Here is a 17,532-nt window from a genome sequence, read left to right as displayed (position 1 = left end):
GGACGTTTATATTAATGGGAGACTGGCTAAGGACATGGCACCAACATTCTTACAACTATACAGCAAAAAAAGTCTCAAATGGTTGCAAGCCTTACCTTGGAAGCGGGTGTACCCCAGTGTCTCACCACGAAAACTCTTATAATATTTCACTCCATAAACTATAATTGGCCTTCGCAGGATGTGTGCAAGGACAAAGATATGTGTCTGCTCCAGACTTGCCCCAGGCTGTTGGGAGACAAGAACATTAAAATAAATAGTCAGAAAAGCATGGCATGCTAGCTAGAGAATAAAATGGACATTGGTGAGGCCAGGAACATACACTCCCACAGTGGGTGTTTGTAAATTAAATGAAAATGCTACTTGCCCTGTAAGCATCTGTTTGTAGGAAGCAGTGCTGTAGATTAACAGATTTAATATATCCTGCAATCTAGTGTTGGGCTCGGACGTTTGAGAATAAGTCTCAGGTGACACTAGATGGGCTGTGACTTTTCTTGTACATTGCGCATGAGCGTAGACTCGATTGTCTATTGTTTTTCACACAGCAGGTGAGCGTATGTATGGAGTGCGAAAGAACAGTAAAGTGCATAAAACACAAATATGCAGTGGAAACTAGCGAACAAAAGAGCAGGACAGTCACGTTTGCATGAAGTAGGGTGGCTGCATGTGAATTACAACTACATGCTACTCTGATGCTTTGGTTGGTGCAGTTGTACTAATAATATCCTCATCATCATCTTGCCTACAATAGTTAGTTGATGGGCAAGGATTTTCATATATAACCAGTTACTTACCCTTGGAAACCATCTTTCTGGTGGATACTCTTATCTACTCGCAGATTCCTCCCCTTGTGAATATTCCACGAGCGCCAAACTGGAACCACAAACTTTGGAGCAGTGCTCCTGCAGGTTGGTAGGTGGCATAGTGAGGTTCTGCGCCGACGTCTTTCCACTCCAGAAGTGACTAGTTGAGATGCAAATAAGCACCACCCATGTGTGCGGAGAAGAGATCTTCATGCCCAGAAGTTCAATGTACCAATCTCGGAACTCAGTCTAATCCAGTGCCAGTTGACTTGTGTTGAGTCATTCCAGATCTTCAGAACTTGGGGCATGAGAAGCAGTGGCAGTAATGAGTACCAAGCACCACTCTAGGCAGAAGGTTCATGATAGAGAGCCGCTTTGGGTGACTCCAGGGTGCATAAGTGTTGACAATGCGTGTTCGGCAGGGGCAAAAAAAAGATCGAGCCGGGGGTCACTCCATTGCTGGAAGGTGTCCGATGCCAACTTCAGGTACAACTACCATTCGCAATTGGTTAAGAGTTGGTCCATACCATTTCAAGAATCTGTTAGACAATTTACGACGAGAGAAAGCACTTGGCTCTGCTCTCCTTAAACCGTTCTAGGGCATATTCCCCTTTTTTGCCAAAAAGTAGGCAGCTGTCAAACAGCAAGTCAATTAAGAATGCTTAGACGTCCCAGAAGAAGACGATAGACATCTTCCAGGCATTACATCTAAGAGCCACACTATTGCTCATCGCTCTACGACGCGGTCAGTCGTGTCCAAGTCACAGTCTATGGCATATTCCACACAGCATCACAATCATCTTGAATAGTATGTGTAAGGAATGCTCGAAGGTCATCCAGAACTGCAGATAAAAACCCATGCCACTATATCCCAAAAGGTAATCCGCAGCTGCCTACAAGGCAGCTGGCGTTTACTGACCTCAGAGCAAGTTTCAATGAGGAAAAGGAAAATGCTACTTACCAGTATGCATCTGTCCTTGGCATGCAGAGCTGCAGATTCTCACATTTCGCATTAGATCCCCCATCTGATGTTCGGCTCGGATGCCTGCACATTGTTGTTGTCATGGAAGAAGTCTTTGTAGTCACGAGATAGGCGACTCCTCCCTTGGACGATAGTGCGCATGGGCAAAAACTCCTTCCTTAGATTGTTTTTCTCCATGATGGGAGTTAGTAGAAAGAAAAGGATGTCCATGTGTGTATATCTAAGTAAGATTGAACTGGAACAGATATAGGTCCCAGGGAGAAGGGTGGGCATGTGAGAATCTGAACCTCTACATGCCAAGAACAGATGCATACTTGCTAAGTAGCATTTTCCGTTCGAGGCATATGAGCTGCAGATCTCACACTTACCATAGACTTTACAGTAGTATCTCCCCTAGCGGTGGTCACCTGTATCGGTTGCAGTGGCCCCTAGTTTGCGTGTGGAGTGCGCTCTAGGGGGAATTGTTAATAAGCGTTTTGCTTTTTGGTAGCATATTTGGATACATTTAACTATCCACCTAGCTATCCCAGCTTTAAATATGGGATTTCCTTTTTTCGGTGGGGAGAAAGCTACAAACAATTGTTTTGTGAAAGGATTTGGTTCTGTCAATGTAATAAAGTAGGGCTCTTTTAATATCTAAGGTGTCTAGGGCTCTCTCTGCTACGGTGTCTGGGTTTGGAAAAAACACTGGTAACTTCACTTATTGGTTAAGATGAAAAGGACAGATGACTTTAGGAAGGAATTTTGGGTTTGTCCTGAGGACCACTTTGTTGCAATGAAATTGCAAGAATGGCTCCTGTATGGTTAAAGCCTGGATCTCACTTACCCTTCTAAGAGAGGTAATACCAATAAGGAAAGCTACTTTCCATGTGAGGAACTGTAGTTCACATTTGTACAAAGGTTCAAATGGGGGTCCCATGAGCCTGGTAGGAGGAATGCTTATTTTCTTTATAGGCCCTCCATAAAGGCTTTAATTGCAGGGACTCTAAACAGTGACAAGTGTTGTCTGTTTTGTAAGTAAGCAGCAAGTGCTGCTAGATGTAAACGTATGGATGAATATGCTAAATTACATCTCTGTAAGCGCAGTAGGTAGAAAATGATATTCTGGATGGAGGCATCCAGTGGATCAATATGGTTATTGGTGCAGTAAATGGCAAATCTTTTCCATTTTGCAGCATAGCAAGCTCTAGTAGTAGGTCGTCTGGCTTCTTTAATGATGTTCATACAGTCCGGTGGTAGGTTAAGGTAACCGAACTCTAGGACTTCAGGAGCCAGATATCCAGATCCAGGTCAGCTGAATCTGGTGGTCTGATCTATCCATGGTTCTGCGTTAGCAGGGATGGGGAAAGGAACAGTTTTTGATGTGGAACCAGTGAGAGTTCCAACAGTATTGTGAACCATGGTTGGCGTGCCCATGTGGGAGCTACTAAGATTAGTTTGAGAGACTGTTGTCGGAGCTTGCGTACCACTAGTGGAATTAGTGGGAGTGGAGGAAATGCGTACGCAAATCTGCCTGACCAGTTCATCCATATCGCATTGCCCTTGGACAAGGGGTGTGGAAACCTGGCGGCGAAGGTTAGGCATTTTGCGTTGTTGTGTGTGTGAACTCTGGGATGTAGTTCCCATCCGTGAATCTGTTGTGTCTGTCGACTTAACAGATCCGTGATCTGATTGTGAACTCCTGGAAGATGTTTGGCAAGTAGATATATATGACATTTTGTGGGATGGCACATCTCCAAATGTTCTGTGCCAGCTGGGACAGTTGGAGAGAATGTGTGCCTCCTTGTTTTTGTATGTAGTACATGGCTGTCATGTTGTCCTTCCGGATCAAGACAGCTTTGTTTTGTACATGTACTTGGAATGTTTTTAGTGCTAGGAATATTGGTAGTAGTTCCAGGTGAATGATGTGGAGCAGTTTTTGTTGAGTGTTCCACTTACCCTGAGTTGCTTGTCTGAGAAGATGGGCTCCCCCCATACTGTGAATGATGAGTCTGTTATAAGTATTATCTTTGGAACAGATTCGAGGAACGGCCGCCCTCTGGACAAGTTTGTTGTGTTCCACTACTGCAGAGAGTGATGTGTGCAGCTGTCCACCAACACCAGATCGGTAAGTTGTCCTGGAGACTGATCCCACTGATGTGCTAGACATTCTTGTAATGGATCATTTGAAGTCTTGCATAAGGTACAATAAAAATGCAAGATGCCATCATGCCTATGAGCTGCATGAACACTCTGGCTGGGTGTGTGTTGGGCTTGAAATTTGGTGGCGAGGACTTGTATGCTCGCTATCCTGGCTGGACTGGGATATGCTAGAGCTGTGGACGTGTTTATTGTAGCCCCTAGATATTGGTGTATATGAGAGGGCTGGAGATGAGACTTGGTGTTGTTGATCGTGAACCCCAAGTTGTGCAATGTCTGAATGGTTTGGTGAGTGTGTTGAACACACTGGTTGAATGACTTGGCTTTTATTAGCCAGTCATCTAGATATGGGAAGACATGAATCTGTTGTCTTCTGAGGTATGCTGCTACTACTGCAAGGCATTTTGTGAACACTCTGGGTGAAGTGGTGACTTCGAATGGAAGGACTTTGAACTGATAGTGTTGTCCGTCCACTATAAACCTTAAGATACTTTCTGTGAGAGGGATGTATGGGAATGTGGAAGTAGGCGTCCTTGAGATCTAGTGTGGCAAAGGAAGTCTCCTTGTTGCAGCAGCGGGAGCACTTGTTGGAGAGTGATGTAAGGGAACATGCTCTATTGCGTGTTTTTGACGCAATGAAAGCACCTCTTTTTTGAGGAGCGCGAGATGCTCTGTGGACATTGGACGCTGCTTTGGGTGGTATGTGTGGGGGGGTAGCTGTAAGTTCTAGGCAGTAACCACACTGGATAATTTGTCTCACCCACTTGTCTGTTGTGATGGAATTCCAGACAGGTAGGAACTGTGATAAACTCCCACCGACTGGAGTGGGATGGTCTCGGGAGAGCGGAGGTAAGTCACTGTTTTGTGGCAGGGGAGGTACGAGTGTTGTAATTACCTCGACCTCTTCCTTTAATTGTTATTTACTCTATATCCGCCTCTAAAATATCCTCTATTGGGGGATGTTTGTGTAGTGGCTTTAAAGGAAGAGGAGGTGTCTGCTCCCATGTTTTTGGAGGCCCCTGTATAGAATGAACGACGAAAGGAGCCACGTGTTTGTGGAGAATGTAAAGCTCCCTCTGACTTAGCAGTGGTAGTCTCTTTTTTCATTTTTTCAAGTGCAGTTTCCACAGCCAGGCCAAAAAATTGTTGGTTGAACGGCTGGTTGAGGATGGTAGTCTGGACTTCCTGCTTAAAACCTGAGATAAGCAGCCAGGCATGCCACCTAAGGAGCACACTGGTATTGGTGGATCTAGAGGCAGTGTCTGCCGCGTCAAGTGCACATTTTATTGACACGTTTGAAATTAGCTTGCCCTCTTGGATAAGATCATTTGCTTGGGTTTTATATTGATCCGGCAAATGCTTTAGTAGGGTTTCTAACTGATCGTAGTGACCCCAATCATATCGTGCGAGCAGTGCCTGCATGTTGGCTATGTGCCAGTGGCTGCTTGTGCAGCTACTCTTTTGCCAGAAGCATCTAACAATTTGGATTCTTTATCAGGGGGTGGCGCCTCCCCGGACGTTTGGGAGTTGCCACACTTTCTAATGTTGGAAACTACTAGAGAATCCAAAGGCAGCTGTCCCTTAATGTAAGCAGGATCTTCAGGGGCAGGTCTATACTTTTTTCTATTCTAGGGTTAAGAATCCTGGCACGTACAGGATCTTTAAACACTTCGGGGCATGTTTAATGACTCCCTTGATCATTGGCATTATTTGCACTGTCTTTTGGGACTGCTCAAATGTATCCAACAGGAAGTCTTCTTCTGCTGCATCTGAGTGCATTGTGATGCCATGATAGATGGCAGCCCTATTAATTAACTGCCCAAAACCAATATTATCGCCTGGGGGAGATGGTTTTGAGGGGTCTGTGTGTGTGCTTGGGACGTCTGGTATATCTGTTGAGACAGGGTATTCCCAATCATCCGGGTCAGTTGGATGAATGAATGAGTCATTTGGGTCCCCCCTCACCCCTAGGTCATCATCATCCTCATCTGGGGATGTCTGAGGTGGAGAAGTTCCAGGCTGAGGTGGTGTAATAGGTTTAGGGGAGAGGAAGTGGGTTAGAATGAAGTATAGGAGAAGAAGGATGCATAGGTGATGTGGCAGAGTCCTTCACAGGCACTGGAGAAGCAGGTGCTGTGTCTAACTTCCTCTTGTTACATGGCAGAGCTGTGACATGTCCTGTTTTTTTGATTAATATAAATCTTTTTCTGTTTAGGATCGACAGGATCCAGGTAACTTCCTCAGGAACTGCTTTCGTCGCCGATTTTTTCGGTTCAGAGCGGGCTGGTGTTGACTTTTATTGTCTTTGGCCTTAGGAGGCGTGGTAGAGTCCTCAGGCTTAGCTTTTGGTTCCGATGCTTTTGGAAACTTTTGAAGCTGGGTTATCCAAAGGCCTCGAGGTTTTCGGGCCGACTTGTCTTTGGAGGTGGAAGGCGTTCTGAACAGAATACGGAGCCGAGAGTTCTTTTGGTTTCGGTGCCGAAGGTGCCGGTGGGATTGGCACATGCTGTTTGCTCGGTCCTGAGCTACCGAAAGGCTTTTCTTTTTTCTTCCGAGCCAGGCCTGGAGGCGGGGCTACTGAAGAGTGTTTTCGGTCACAACTGGGGCCAGCAGGTAAAGACTTGACCATTGCCTTAGGTTTTGTTGGGGTAGGGGCAGTAGTACGCACTCGTTGCCCAGGAGTGATGGGGTCGTCTGACTCATCTGCCTCAGACACGATTTTGAGATCTTCGGAATAGTTTTCTGGGACATCTGTGTCTTCGAAGAAGTCCACTGGTTCCGGAGCTAATCTCTGCATGATCTGTCATCAAGCTCTTCGATTTCGAATGGTATTCTTCGATCAAAAGGATGCACAGGCAGGACAGCTGGACTCGTCGTGTTCAGGTGATAGGCACAGGTTGCAGACCTTATGATGGGTCACTGTGCAGGAGTTTTGCTCCACACTGGGGCATTTCTTGAATGGCGTCCTTTCCATGAGCCGTAGGCCTCACGGCGTGGATAGGCCCAACAGCCGCGTCGACTACCGGAATAGAGCCCATGAACGTTTTTTGTCGAAGATAAAGATGTTTGAAGTCAATCCGAAGAGTTTTGGAAGTTTTCCGCGTCGAAGCGGTTTGAAATAGAGATTTCGAACCGGAGCACAAAAGTTGCATCCGAACTCAATGGTGGAAAAAACAATCTAAGGATGGAGTTGATGCCCATTCGCACTATCGTCCAAGGGAGAAGTCGCCTATCTTGTGCCTACAACGACTTCTTCCAAGACAACAATGTGCAAGCATCCGAGCCCAACAGCAGATTGCGATCTAATGCTAAGTGTGAGATCTGCAGCTCATATGCCTCGAATACTCAGATTCACTAATGCCTCTTTTAGATTCAGAATCAGGTGGAGTAGAAGGAAAAGCTTTGAGGTTTACGTTTTCATATGGATGCCTTATCACCAAACTCTTGCACTGGATGCTGGGTCACACCTTGCGGAATAATGGTAATGAGATGCCAATTAACAGGCGGGCCTGAACATGGTTTCGACCAGGTGCCCAAAACAGTATCTGTAAGGGCTTCATTAAATGATAACAGGGGCTCTGTAGGTACCTGATCTGGTTGAATTACACCAGTCAACACATTAGTCTTCACTTCCTATTAGGGAGCTCTAAGTGTAGAACTTCAGCAGCCCTTTACACAAAAACTGTAAAGGGGGATCACTCCACTGTGGCAGGACCAGGGGTAGATAGAATGCCATTACCTTGAGGAGTATTCAGGCCATTGGCATCTTGAAGTTCCTCATACCAGTGTTTCTCAATATACTGGGGAACCTAGTAGTCTCCTTAATCGGAACGGTCATTGTCCAAATCAATGACAAAAAAAAGAATGTGTAGGTGGCCAAGATGGCGGCGAGATAGGACGTAGATTCCTGTCCCTCTGGCGCAGCCACACTTTAACCTTGCTATATCGCCCCAGTTGGAGCCCATCTGCGAGCATCCACAGGCGGAGTGCCACTGGCTGATCTCCAGGCACGCGTCTTTCTGGCTGGTACCTACATTTAGGAGGTTTTCCGGCTGCTGTGTGGTGGCGGCCTAGCGGGCCCGGGCTGGTCCGTGATCCCAGAGGGTTCAGGTGGAGACGAACAGGAAAGCCAGGCATAGGGGGACAGCGGAGACGCGCTGCATCGGGACGCTTCCCTCTACGAGTGCCCGGAATCTTGAAGGAGAGAGGAGGAGGGCTCTGCCGGGTGGTCGCGGAGCTAGGTCCAGCGCCATTGTGGGCTCCTTTGTTGCCATCTGGCCAGGCGGCTGGCAGGACCTGCTGACTATAGGGCCTGGCGGGAAGCAGGCTTGCTTGCGCTAGACGCCTGCGCCTTGTTATGCGAGACGAGCATTGGAGAGCTAGGGACTGTGGTGGAGCCCTACGGTTGCGACCGGAACCTTCGGCAGCACCTCGACACAGTGAGGTGAGGAGCGGTGGACCTGGTGTGCGTGGTGTGGCCTAGTGAGGCTACTTTCAGTACCCAAGTATAGCGCATTGCCATAATTAATTCGGGAAAGTACAAGGGCGCCAATTACCGTTTTTATTAGAGTGAATGGGATATATGGAAAGATTTTACGCAAAACTTTCAAGGCGAAAAAGCAGGCGGTTACTGGATTGATTTGCTTCCCAAGCTTTAATTAATTCACTATCGAATATAAAGCCTAGGTTCCTTGCCTTAATCACCGGGGCTGGACAGCTCCCAGCCTCCGCAGACCACCAAAGTTGATTCCAAACTGAGGGGCCCTTCCCAAACTCAATAACCTCGGTCTTATCAGTATTGAGTTTGAGGAAGCTTGCATTCATCCAAGCCAGAACAGAATTAAGCTAGTTACTGCACCGGGCCGCTGTGATCTCCACCCTCTGCGAGACAGACACCACTATCTGGGAGTCATCCGCCTACGAGACCACATTAAAGCTGTGCTGTTTGATTAATCTGGCCAGAGGGGTAACATAGATGTTGAAAAGCGTTGGCGACAGAGCAAACCGTTGTGAGACTTCACACGGGAGAAACAAGTTTGCAGGCTTAAGACCCTCCCAGTGGATCAGTTGTTCCCTGGATGCCAGGAAGGATGAAAGGAGGGCTAGAACCGTCCCTCTGATACCTACTGCCTTCAGCAGCTGCACCAACACAGTGTGGTTAAAAGTGTCGAATGTTGCTGATGGGTCAAGCAGGATGAGGACGGCTCTGCCCCCTTCATCCACCAGTTTGCAGATTTCTCCTTTCGCCATTATCAAGGCAGATTCGGTAGAATGTCTTGCTCTGAAGCAGTGTTGGGTGGAATCAAAAAGTAGATTACCATCCAAGTAGTTCATAAGTTCTAAAATGATTGCTTTCTCCAGACTTGTAGTTGGTAATGGGAGATTTGATATAGGGCGGTAATTCCTTACCTCAGCGGGATCCAGTGTGGCTTTCTTGATTATCGACCTAACGCAAGCCTTTTTCCATAACTGCGGATAAACACCAGAGCTAATTACCCCATTTAAGAGAGCAGTGTTATGTACGCTGATTTGGTTCGATACCAAGTGCAGAATTGATGGAGGAGGACAGGGATCCAAAGGTGAGTTTGATTTTGTCAGTAATAGTATATCATTGACTTTCTCTGCCACTAGAACAGAGAACTCTTACAGACTGCTCTTAGAGGAGTTATCCGCCAGGGGATCTTCATCGATTTCTATTATCGTTGGCACTGTCTTCTGCAGTTCGTCATATACTGCCTGTACTTTATTTTGAAAAAAGGAGGCAATTTTGTCCACAAAGTTTTGGTCCGGTTTAAAGTGGCTGTCCTCCGGACGTTTAGATAGGGCTACGACTGTTTTAGAAAGCTCCTTCGAGGAGGTTTTGGTTGTATAATAGGTCGTTTTTGCACGTTATATGGCTTCCTTATATTCCATACTTCAAGGCCAAGTTATAGTCCTTTTTGTGCTTTTCACTATAGTCCGTCCTCCAAAGCCGCTCAAGGCGCCTACAATTGGCTTGACCTATACTCACTTCTCTATGAAACTAACAGAAAGATGCTGCCTTTACCACAAACATGTACGCCATATTTATTACGTATCATCACACAATGAAAATTAAATGATCTGATCAATTTAAAAAAAAAAAAACAAAGACCTATAGCAATGACTGCTGTGAAGACAGACTTGGGGTTATGAACCTAGGTCATTGGTATCACCTGAGCCGATGACGCCATGTGACCAGATTGCCTACAAGCAGGCTCATGCAACAATTTTAGACAAGTGGTGTTAGTGCAGTATCCAACCAAACTCACCTGACTAGCCAGGGACAGTATGAAAGCCCAATCTTCCTGCCACTGTTCCTCCCGCAATGAAAAATGTAAACCAAAACTTTGAGAGTACCACGACTCCCACTCCTTCCAACGTGTGTAGAACCTGTAACAGAAACAAATTAAACTTGGACTGCCAGCCAGCTAGGGAAAGCAACTTACAAAACAGCTGCAGGATACAGCGTTGAAGTCCATTTGTGAGAAGCAAAGGAAAACTAAATGCAGGATAATTAATATAAACTTGCATTACATTAGTAAAATACCTAATTGAAGCGGTGTAACAACAAATACAACCTATCAAGCACCAGGACAATGGTTGTCCAGGTTTCCACACACTTATTTTAGGTGGTGAATGACAAAAACAGCCAGTAGTGCATACACTGTATGAATCAGAAAGGGGCGACTGACTCACCTCCAGGACAGTAGGGTGAATCATAGGTATATGAGGAGGACATTACTTAGGAAGTTGCTTTGGCTCAACCGGCTGGTTTCAGAGTAGTGGTTTGCGGCTTAAAGTGCACACCATGTAAGGTACAACTTTAATTCAGAGATATCTATGCAAGACTCCAAGACACTGGTTATACAGAGCACGGCAGCTCAGTAAGACGTTCACACAGCAGAGCAAAGTTGACTTTGCCTGGCTGGCACAAGGAGACACCTACTCTGCTGTGCTAGAGTACTATATCCAGGAGTGAAAATGTAGCACAATTCATAGGCAGAATGTTTACCCAGAAATTCACAGACATGCATATAAACAAAGCAAAGTTGTAATTGAGTTTAAAGTATTTAAGCAACTTGGGATTGGATTTTAGGTTGAAAACGAAAATGCTACTTACCAGTATGCATCTGTTCTTGGCATGTAGGGCTGCTGACATTCATATCTGTGCATAGATCGCCGCCTAGTGTTGGGTCCGGATGATTGCACATTGTTGTCCTGGAAGAGTCTTCGAAGTATCACGATATAGGTGGCGCCTCCCCTGGACTACAGTGCGCGTGGGCATCGACTCCATCCTCAGATTGTTTTTAGCCATTGTGACCAAGATGGAGTGGAACTCAGTGAATGATGACCATGCTCAAAGTATGTGTAAATTCTGCAGCTGCTACAGGCGCCGGGGAGGAGGGCGGGTGATATGAATGTCAGCAGCCCTACATGCCAAGAACAGATGCATACTGGTAAGTAGCATATTCGGTTCAAGGCATGTGGGTTGCTGAATTCATATCTGTGCATAGAATACATAGCAGTCCCTCCATTAACGGCGGTCGCCCGTGCCAGCTGCAGCAGTCTGGAAAAGTGTTTTTAGAACAGCCTGCCCTACAGCTGCCTGCTTTTTGGAGTGCACATCAACACAATAATGCTTGGTAAATGTGTGTGTGGTAGACCATGTCGCTGCTCTACATATGTCTTCCAAAGGAATATTTCCAAGGAATGCCATGGAGGCCCCCAACTTTCTGGTGGAGTGGGCCCTCGGTGGAATGGTGAGAGTACGCTTGGCTTTCAGATAGCAGATCTGGATACACTTAACGTGCCACCTAGAAATACCAGCCTTGGAAATGGGGTTGCCTTTGTGGTGTGGTGCAAAGGCAACAAAGAGTTGTTTAGTCTTCCTAAAATCCTTGGTCCTATCGATGTAATACATCAGGGCCCTCTTGACGTCAAGGGTGTGGAGCATTCTCTCCGCCAATGAGTCAGGATTTTGGAAGAAAACAGGCAATTCAATAGTTTGGTTGATATGGAATTGAGACACAACCTTAGGAAGGAATTTCGGGTTAGTGCGAAGCACTACCCTGTTAGAATGAATTTGAATAAATGGCTCTTGGATAGTCAGTGCTTGCAGTTCACTGACTCGCCGCAGCGATGTAATCGCTATGAGGAAAGCCACTTTCCACGTCAAGAATTGAATCTCGCAGGAATGCAGTGGTTCAAAGGGAGGACCCATCAGCCGGGAGAGGACCACATTGAGGTTCCACTCCGGAGCTGGTGGAGTCCGCGGAGGAATGACACGTTTGAGTCCTTCTAGAAAGGCCTTAATGGCAGGTACTCTGAAGAGTGAGAGGTGCTGCCTGTTCTGGAGATAAGCAGCCATTGCAGACAGATGTATGCGAATGGAAGCATAGGCCAGATTGCATTTGTACAGATGGAAAAGGTAACAGATGATATTTTGAATAGACGCATCTAGTGGGTTAATGTGGTGGTCTGCACAATAAATGACAAACCGCTTCCATTTCGCCGCATAGCATGCTCTGGTGGTGGGCTTCCTTGCCTCCCGAATGATGTCCATGCAGTCAGAAGGCAAGTGCAGGTAGCCAAACTCTAGGACTTCAGGAGCCAGATCGCCAGGTTGAGCTGTTGCGGATCTGGATGCTAAATGTCGCCATGGTTCTGCGTCAGAAGGCTGGGTGTGAGGCGTAGCCCCAGATGCGGTACCACGGACAGTTCTAGAAACTTTGTGTACCATGGTTGGCGAGCCCACGTTGGAGCAACCAGGATGAGAGTCATCGAGTGCTGCCTGAGTTTGCGTGCCACCAGCGGTATCATCGGTGCTGGAGGAAAAGCGTACGCAAATTTGCCTGACCAGTTCATCCATATCGCATTGCCCTGCGACTGTGGGTGTGGGAACCTGGCGGCGAAGCTTTGGCATTTTGCGTTCTCCCTTGTGGCGAACAGGTCTATCTCTGGATGACCCCACTTTTGGAAGTACGGTTGGAGTACTGATGGATGTATCTCCCACTCGTGCATCTGGTGGCTGTGCCTGCTGAGCAGGTCCGCCATCTGATTGTCCTTGCCCGGGAGGTGTTCCGCCATGAGGAAGATGTTCCTCTGAATGGCCCACTTCCACATGCTCTGAGCCAGATGAGACAGCTGCGGAGAGTGTGTTCCTCCCTGCTTTTGAATGTAGTACATGGCTGTCATGTTGTCCGTCCGGATCAACACGACCTTGTTGCACAGATGTACTTTGAAGGCTTTGAGTGCCATGAAGATTGCCATCAGTTCGAGAACATTGATGTGCATCTTCCGTTGCTGTTGCGTCCATAGTCCCTGCACCGTGTAATGGAGTACATGAGCTCCCCATCCCTGGAGAGAGACGCCAATCGTCAGGATGATCTGTGGCACAGGCTCTTGGAACGGTCGGCCCTTGCAAAGGTTTCGTGGATTCCACCAATGCAGAGAGTTGTATGCCCGACCGCTCACCAACACTAGGTCTTTTAACTGCCCATGAGCCTGAGTAAACTGACGTGCCAAGCACTCCTGAAGCGGGCGCATATGTAGTCTCGCGTGCGGGACTATGGAGATGCAGGAGGCCATCATGCCTATCAACTGCATGAACACTCTTGCTGGCAGCGAGTGTTGAGGTCTGAATTTTTGTATCAGCGATTGAATGCTGCTGACTCTTACTGAATTCGGCTGTGCTGTGGCCGCCAGAGTATTTATAGTCACACCCAGATACTGCCGTATGTGGGCGGGCTGGAGGTGGGATTTTGGGTAATTCAGTGAGAATCCCAGATCGTGCAGGAGATGAATGGTGTGGGACATGTGGGCGGCACACTGCTGGGCTGACTTTGCCTGGATGAGCCAGTCGTCCAGATAAGGGTAGACGTGGATGTTCCGTCTCCTGAGATGAGCCGCCACTGTCGCCAGGCACTTCGTGAACACCCTGGGTGCCGCGGTGACACCGAAAGGCAAAACCTTGAACTGGTAGTGCTGGTTTTGGATGGTGAACCGGAGGTATTTCCTGTGTGAAGGGTGCAGTAGAATGTGAAAGTACGCATCCTTTAGGTCTAAAGTTGCGAGAAAATCCCCCTGACTGAGCAACGGGAGCACCTGCTGCAGGGTCAGCATATGGAAGTGCTCCGACAGGATGTAATGGTTGAGTGGCCTGAGGTCCAGGATGGGCCGAAGGGACCCGTCCTTCTTTGGTATTAAGAAGTACAAGGAGTAGACCCCTGTGCCTCTTTCTTGCATAGGCACGAGCTCTATTGCTCCTTTTTGCAGCATAACGGTGACCTCCTGCTGCAATAAGTGCAAATGCTCGGCCGACATAGGACGGTTTCTTGGGGGCATGTTGGGTGGAGTGGATGTTAACTCCAGCCAATAACCGTATTGAATAAGTTTCCTGACCCACCCATCTGTGGTGATGGACTTCCAGACCGGCAGGAACTGCTGGAGTCTCCCCCCGACCGGTGTTGTGTGGTCGGGGGGCAGTGACAAGGCGTCACGGTTTGCTGGTGGCAGAGGATCTGGAGCCGTTTCCACGACCTCTGCCCTTAGCGCTGTTGCCACAATATCCACCTCGACTCTTGTTGGTGTATGTGGACTGAGTGTTGCTCTTGTAGTACTGCGTGGACTGGGAGAGCTGGCCCCTTGAAACGCCCCTAGTGTTTGAGTGACGAAAGGACCCACCCTGAAACTGCTGGGACTGTAAGGCACCCATGGATTTCGCTGTCTCCGTGTCCTTCTTAATTTTTTCTAGGGTGGTGTCAACCTCCGGGCCAAACAGGATCAGGGTTGACGGTTTGGTTAAGGATGGTGGTTTGGATCTCTGGCTTAAATCCAGAGATTCTCAGCCAGGCATGTCTCCGCAGCATAACACTAGTATTTATAGCCCTGACGGCGGTATCAGCCGCGTCCAGGGCACACTTAATCGAGGCGTTGGAGATGAGCTTCCCTTCTTGAATCAACATCTCAGCCCCCTCCTTGTATTCATCAGGCAGGTGTTGCAACAGGATCTCTAGTGTGTCGTAGTGTGCCCTGTCATAGCACGCCAGAAGCGCTTGTGTGTTAGAAATAAGCCAGATGTTGGCTGCCTGTGCTGCTACCCTCTTCCCCGAGGCCTCAAAGACCTTGGATTCTTTGTCTGGGGGAGGAGCATCACCCGTAGTCTGAGAATTAGCCTTCTTCCGGGCGTTCGAGACAACAAGGGAGTCTAGAGGCAACTGTCCTTTGATGTATGTAGGATCAGTGGGCGCCGACTTGTACTTCTTGTCAATCCTAGGGTTTATTACCCTTGCCCTGGTAGGTTCTTTAAAGATCTCAGCAGCATGCTTTAAAACACCTTTCAGCATAGGCAGAGTCTTAACAGTTGTTTCTGATACCGAGAAGGTATCAAACAGGAAGTCGATATCCACAGGGTCAGCGTGGAGCTGGACGTTGTGATTTTTTGCTGCCCGTTCAATAATGGCATTAAAAGATGCAGAGTCTCCTGTAGGAGACGTTTTTGCAGAAAACAGTTGAGGGTCTTGTCCTGATTGAGGGTCCCCTGGGTCACCACCAGCGGCCCAGGGTTCGTGGGTATCCTCAGGGTCTGTGTAGACAGGATAACTGTACTCGTCCTCATCATCCCCCTCACCAGCGCCTACATCGGAGTAAGTGGGCGAGACATTGTGAGTTTGTGGGGAAAGCGGTTCCACCAGAACAGGAGTGGAGGCAGAGTACCTCTTCTTCTTGAGGGGGATCTTGTAAGACTCCATTGGGCGTTCAGGGGCGATTTTCCGCTTGTGGAGGGAAAGCCTGCCCGTTTCGGCATCGATGAAGTGTTCCTGATGCTCTTCCACTGAAGGCCGTCGAGGATGTGGGCCGGAGACCACCGCTGACGACTTCGGCGCCGAGGAGACCTTCTCGGGTACGCTGGCGACTGCCTTAGGAGCGAAAGCCTTCGGTGCAGTCTTCGGTGGCAACGTAAAATGGATGGCCGTGGACGCCTTCAATGGTTTCTCCACCGGTTTCGTCGGTGCCGGATCCTTCGGAGCGGCCGACGCTGTTCCGTCCCTGATGCGCTGCAGGGAGTCCGTCACCTTCTTGGTGAACGCGGCGGATGGGCGCACCGGTTCGGTGGAATCCCTCGAGGTCACACCTGGAGTTGACTCTCGGGGCGTTGTGCCCTTGGCCTTGTCCTGTTGACTCTGAGTCGCAAGAGCCTTCGGGTCATCCAGCCGTTTTTTTTCGGGTCACCGAGGGCCTTCTTCGGATCGCCGATAGCCTTCTTTGGGTCGCTGAGGCTTTTGCCGACGTCAACCTTCTTCGGCGCCGACGGGCTCGACTCGACCACCTTGACTTTAGTCTTCGGCGCGGTAGACATTGTCTCAACGCCCTTGACTTGAGCCTTCCGCTCGACGGCCACCTTCGGCTTCTTCGGCGCCGAGGGCTCCGAGGCCTGGAGCAGACCAAAGGGATGCGCACTTTCGGTTTCGAGGACGGCACCTGCGCAGGGTCTTGAGTCCAGACCGTAGGTTTCACTTTTGGTTTCGATTTTCCAGGGTGTGGCTCGGCAGCCATGTCCGTGGCCGAGCCCGAAGACGGGGCCGTAGAACCCATAGTGAGATCTTGGGTAAGGCCCGAAGGCGATCCCTCGACCTGAGCCTCATGAATGAGGACGGCCCCAGAGTCCGTTTGAGGAAGCTCCTCATCCGAGCTGTCCTCGATGGCCCCGAGGGCCCCGTCGTCGTCTCCTACCTCTTCGACAACTTCTTCGGCCTCGAACATCTCTGCATCCGCGTCGTAGTCTTAGTCGACGTACGATGCGGGGTTCGACTCAGAAATGTCCTGGATAGATTCGTCCTCCACATCCCCCGCATTGAAGATGTCCACAGGCGCCGGTGCACCATGCTGGGCCTCCTGGCTCGCAGCTCGTCGAAGCTTAAGCGTCTTCTTGGACCTGAAGCGTGAACAAGCCATACATTTGGCCTCATCGTGGTCCAGCGACAGACACTTGTTGCACGTCGATGTGGGGATACTTAAAGTTGCAGACCGGACATCTCTTGAATGGACTCCGGTCCATGATGTAAGGTCGATAGGTCTGGAGCGTCGACTGGGCCTTCCGCGCCGAGAGCACGCGGGTGTCGAGAATCCGGCTCGGAACCGAGCAGGAAGAAAACTAAGCCCAAACGCACGACTATACCGACATAAGAAGCTAAAGACCTTTTGGTCTCAAGAAAGTTTTCGATTCCGACTAGAGGGAACCCAAAGACATCCGAACCCAATGGCTCGCCAACCATGGTACACCACGTTTCTAGAACTGTCTGTGGTACCGCATCAGAGGCTACGCCTCACACCCAGCCTTCTGACGCAGAACCATGGCGACATTCAGCATCCAGATCCGCAACAGCTCAACCTGGCGATCTGGCTCCTGAAGTCCTTGAGTTTGGCTACCTGCACTTGCCTTCTGACTGCATGGACATCATTTGGGAGGCAACGAAGCCCACCACCAGAGCATGCTATGCGGCGAAATGGAAGCGGTTTGTCATTTATTGTGCAGACCACCTCATTTACCCGCTAGATGCGTCTATTCAAAATATCATCTGTTACCTTTTC

The 17,532-nt window shown here is 48.7% G+C and overlaps 1 protein-coding gene across 1 annotated transcript in view; it reads right to left on the bottom strand.

Annotated features, from left to right (window-relative positions):
* ZRANB1 (zinc finger RANBP2-type containing 1) overlaps positions 1-17,532 on the bottom strand; it is a 250,026-nt gene that overhangs the window by 86,024 nt on the left and 146,470 nt on the right. Inside the window, exons 7-8 of the mRNA XM_086923006.1 lie at positions 10,212-10,332; positions 96-225 (exon numbers count right to left, since the gene is read on the bottom strand). Coding sequence (XP_086779132.1) covers positions 96-225; positions 10,212-10,332 — 251 coding nt within the window. The remainder of the gene's footprint in view (positions 1-95; positions 226-10,211; positions 10,333-17,532) is intronic.

Source organism: Lissotriton vulgaris, chromosome 5 (assembly GCF_964263255.1).
Source record: "Lissotriton vulgaris chromosome 5, aLisVul1.2, whole genome shotgun sequence".
NCBI classification, from domain to species: domain Eukaryota; kingdom Metazoa; phylum Chordata; class Amphibia; order Caudata; family Salamandridae; genus Lissotriton; species Lissotriton vulgaris.
Note: the sequence above shows the minus strand (reverse complement) of the source record. Positions and strands in the feature narration are given on the sequence as shown.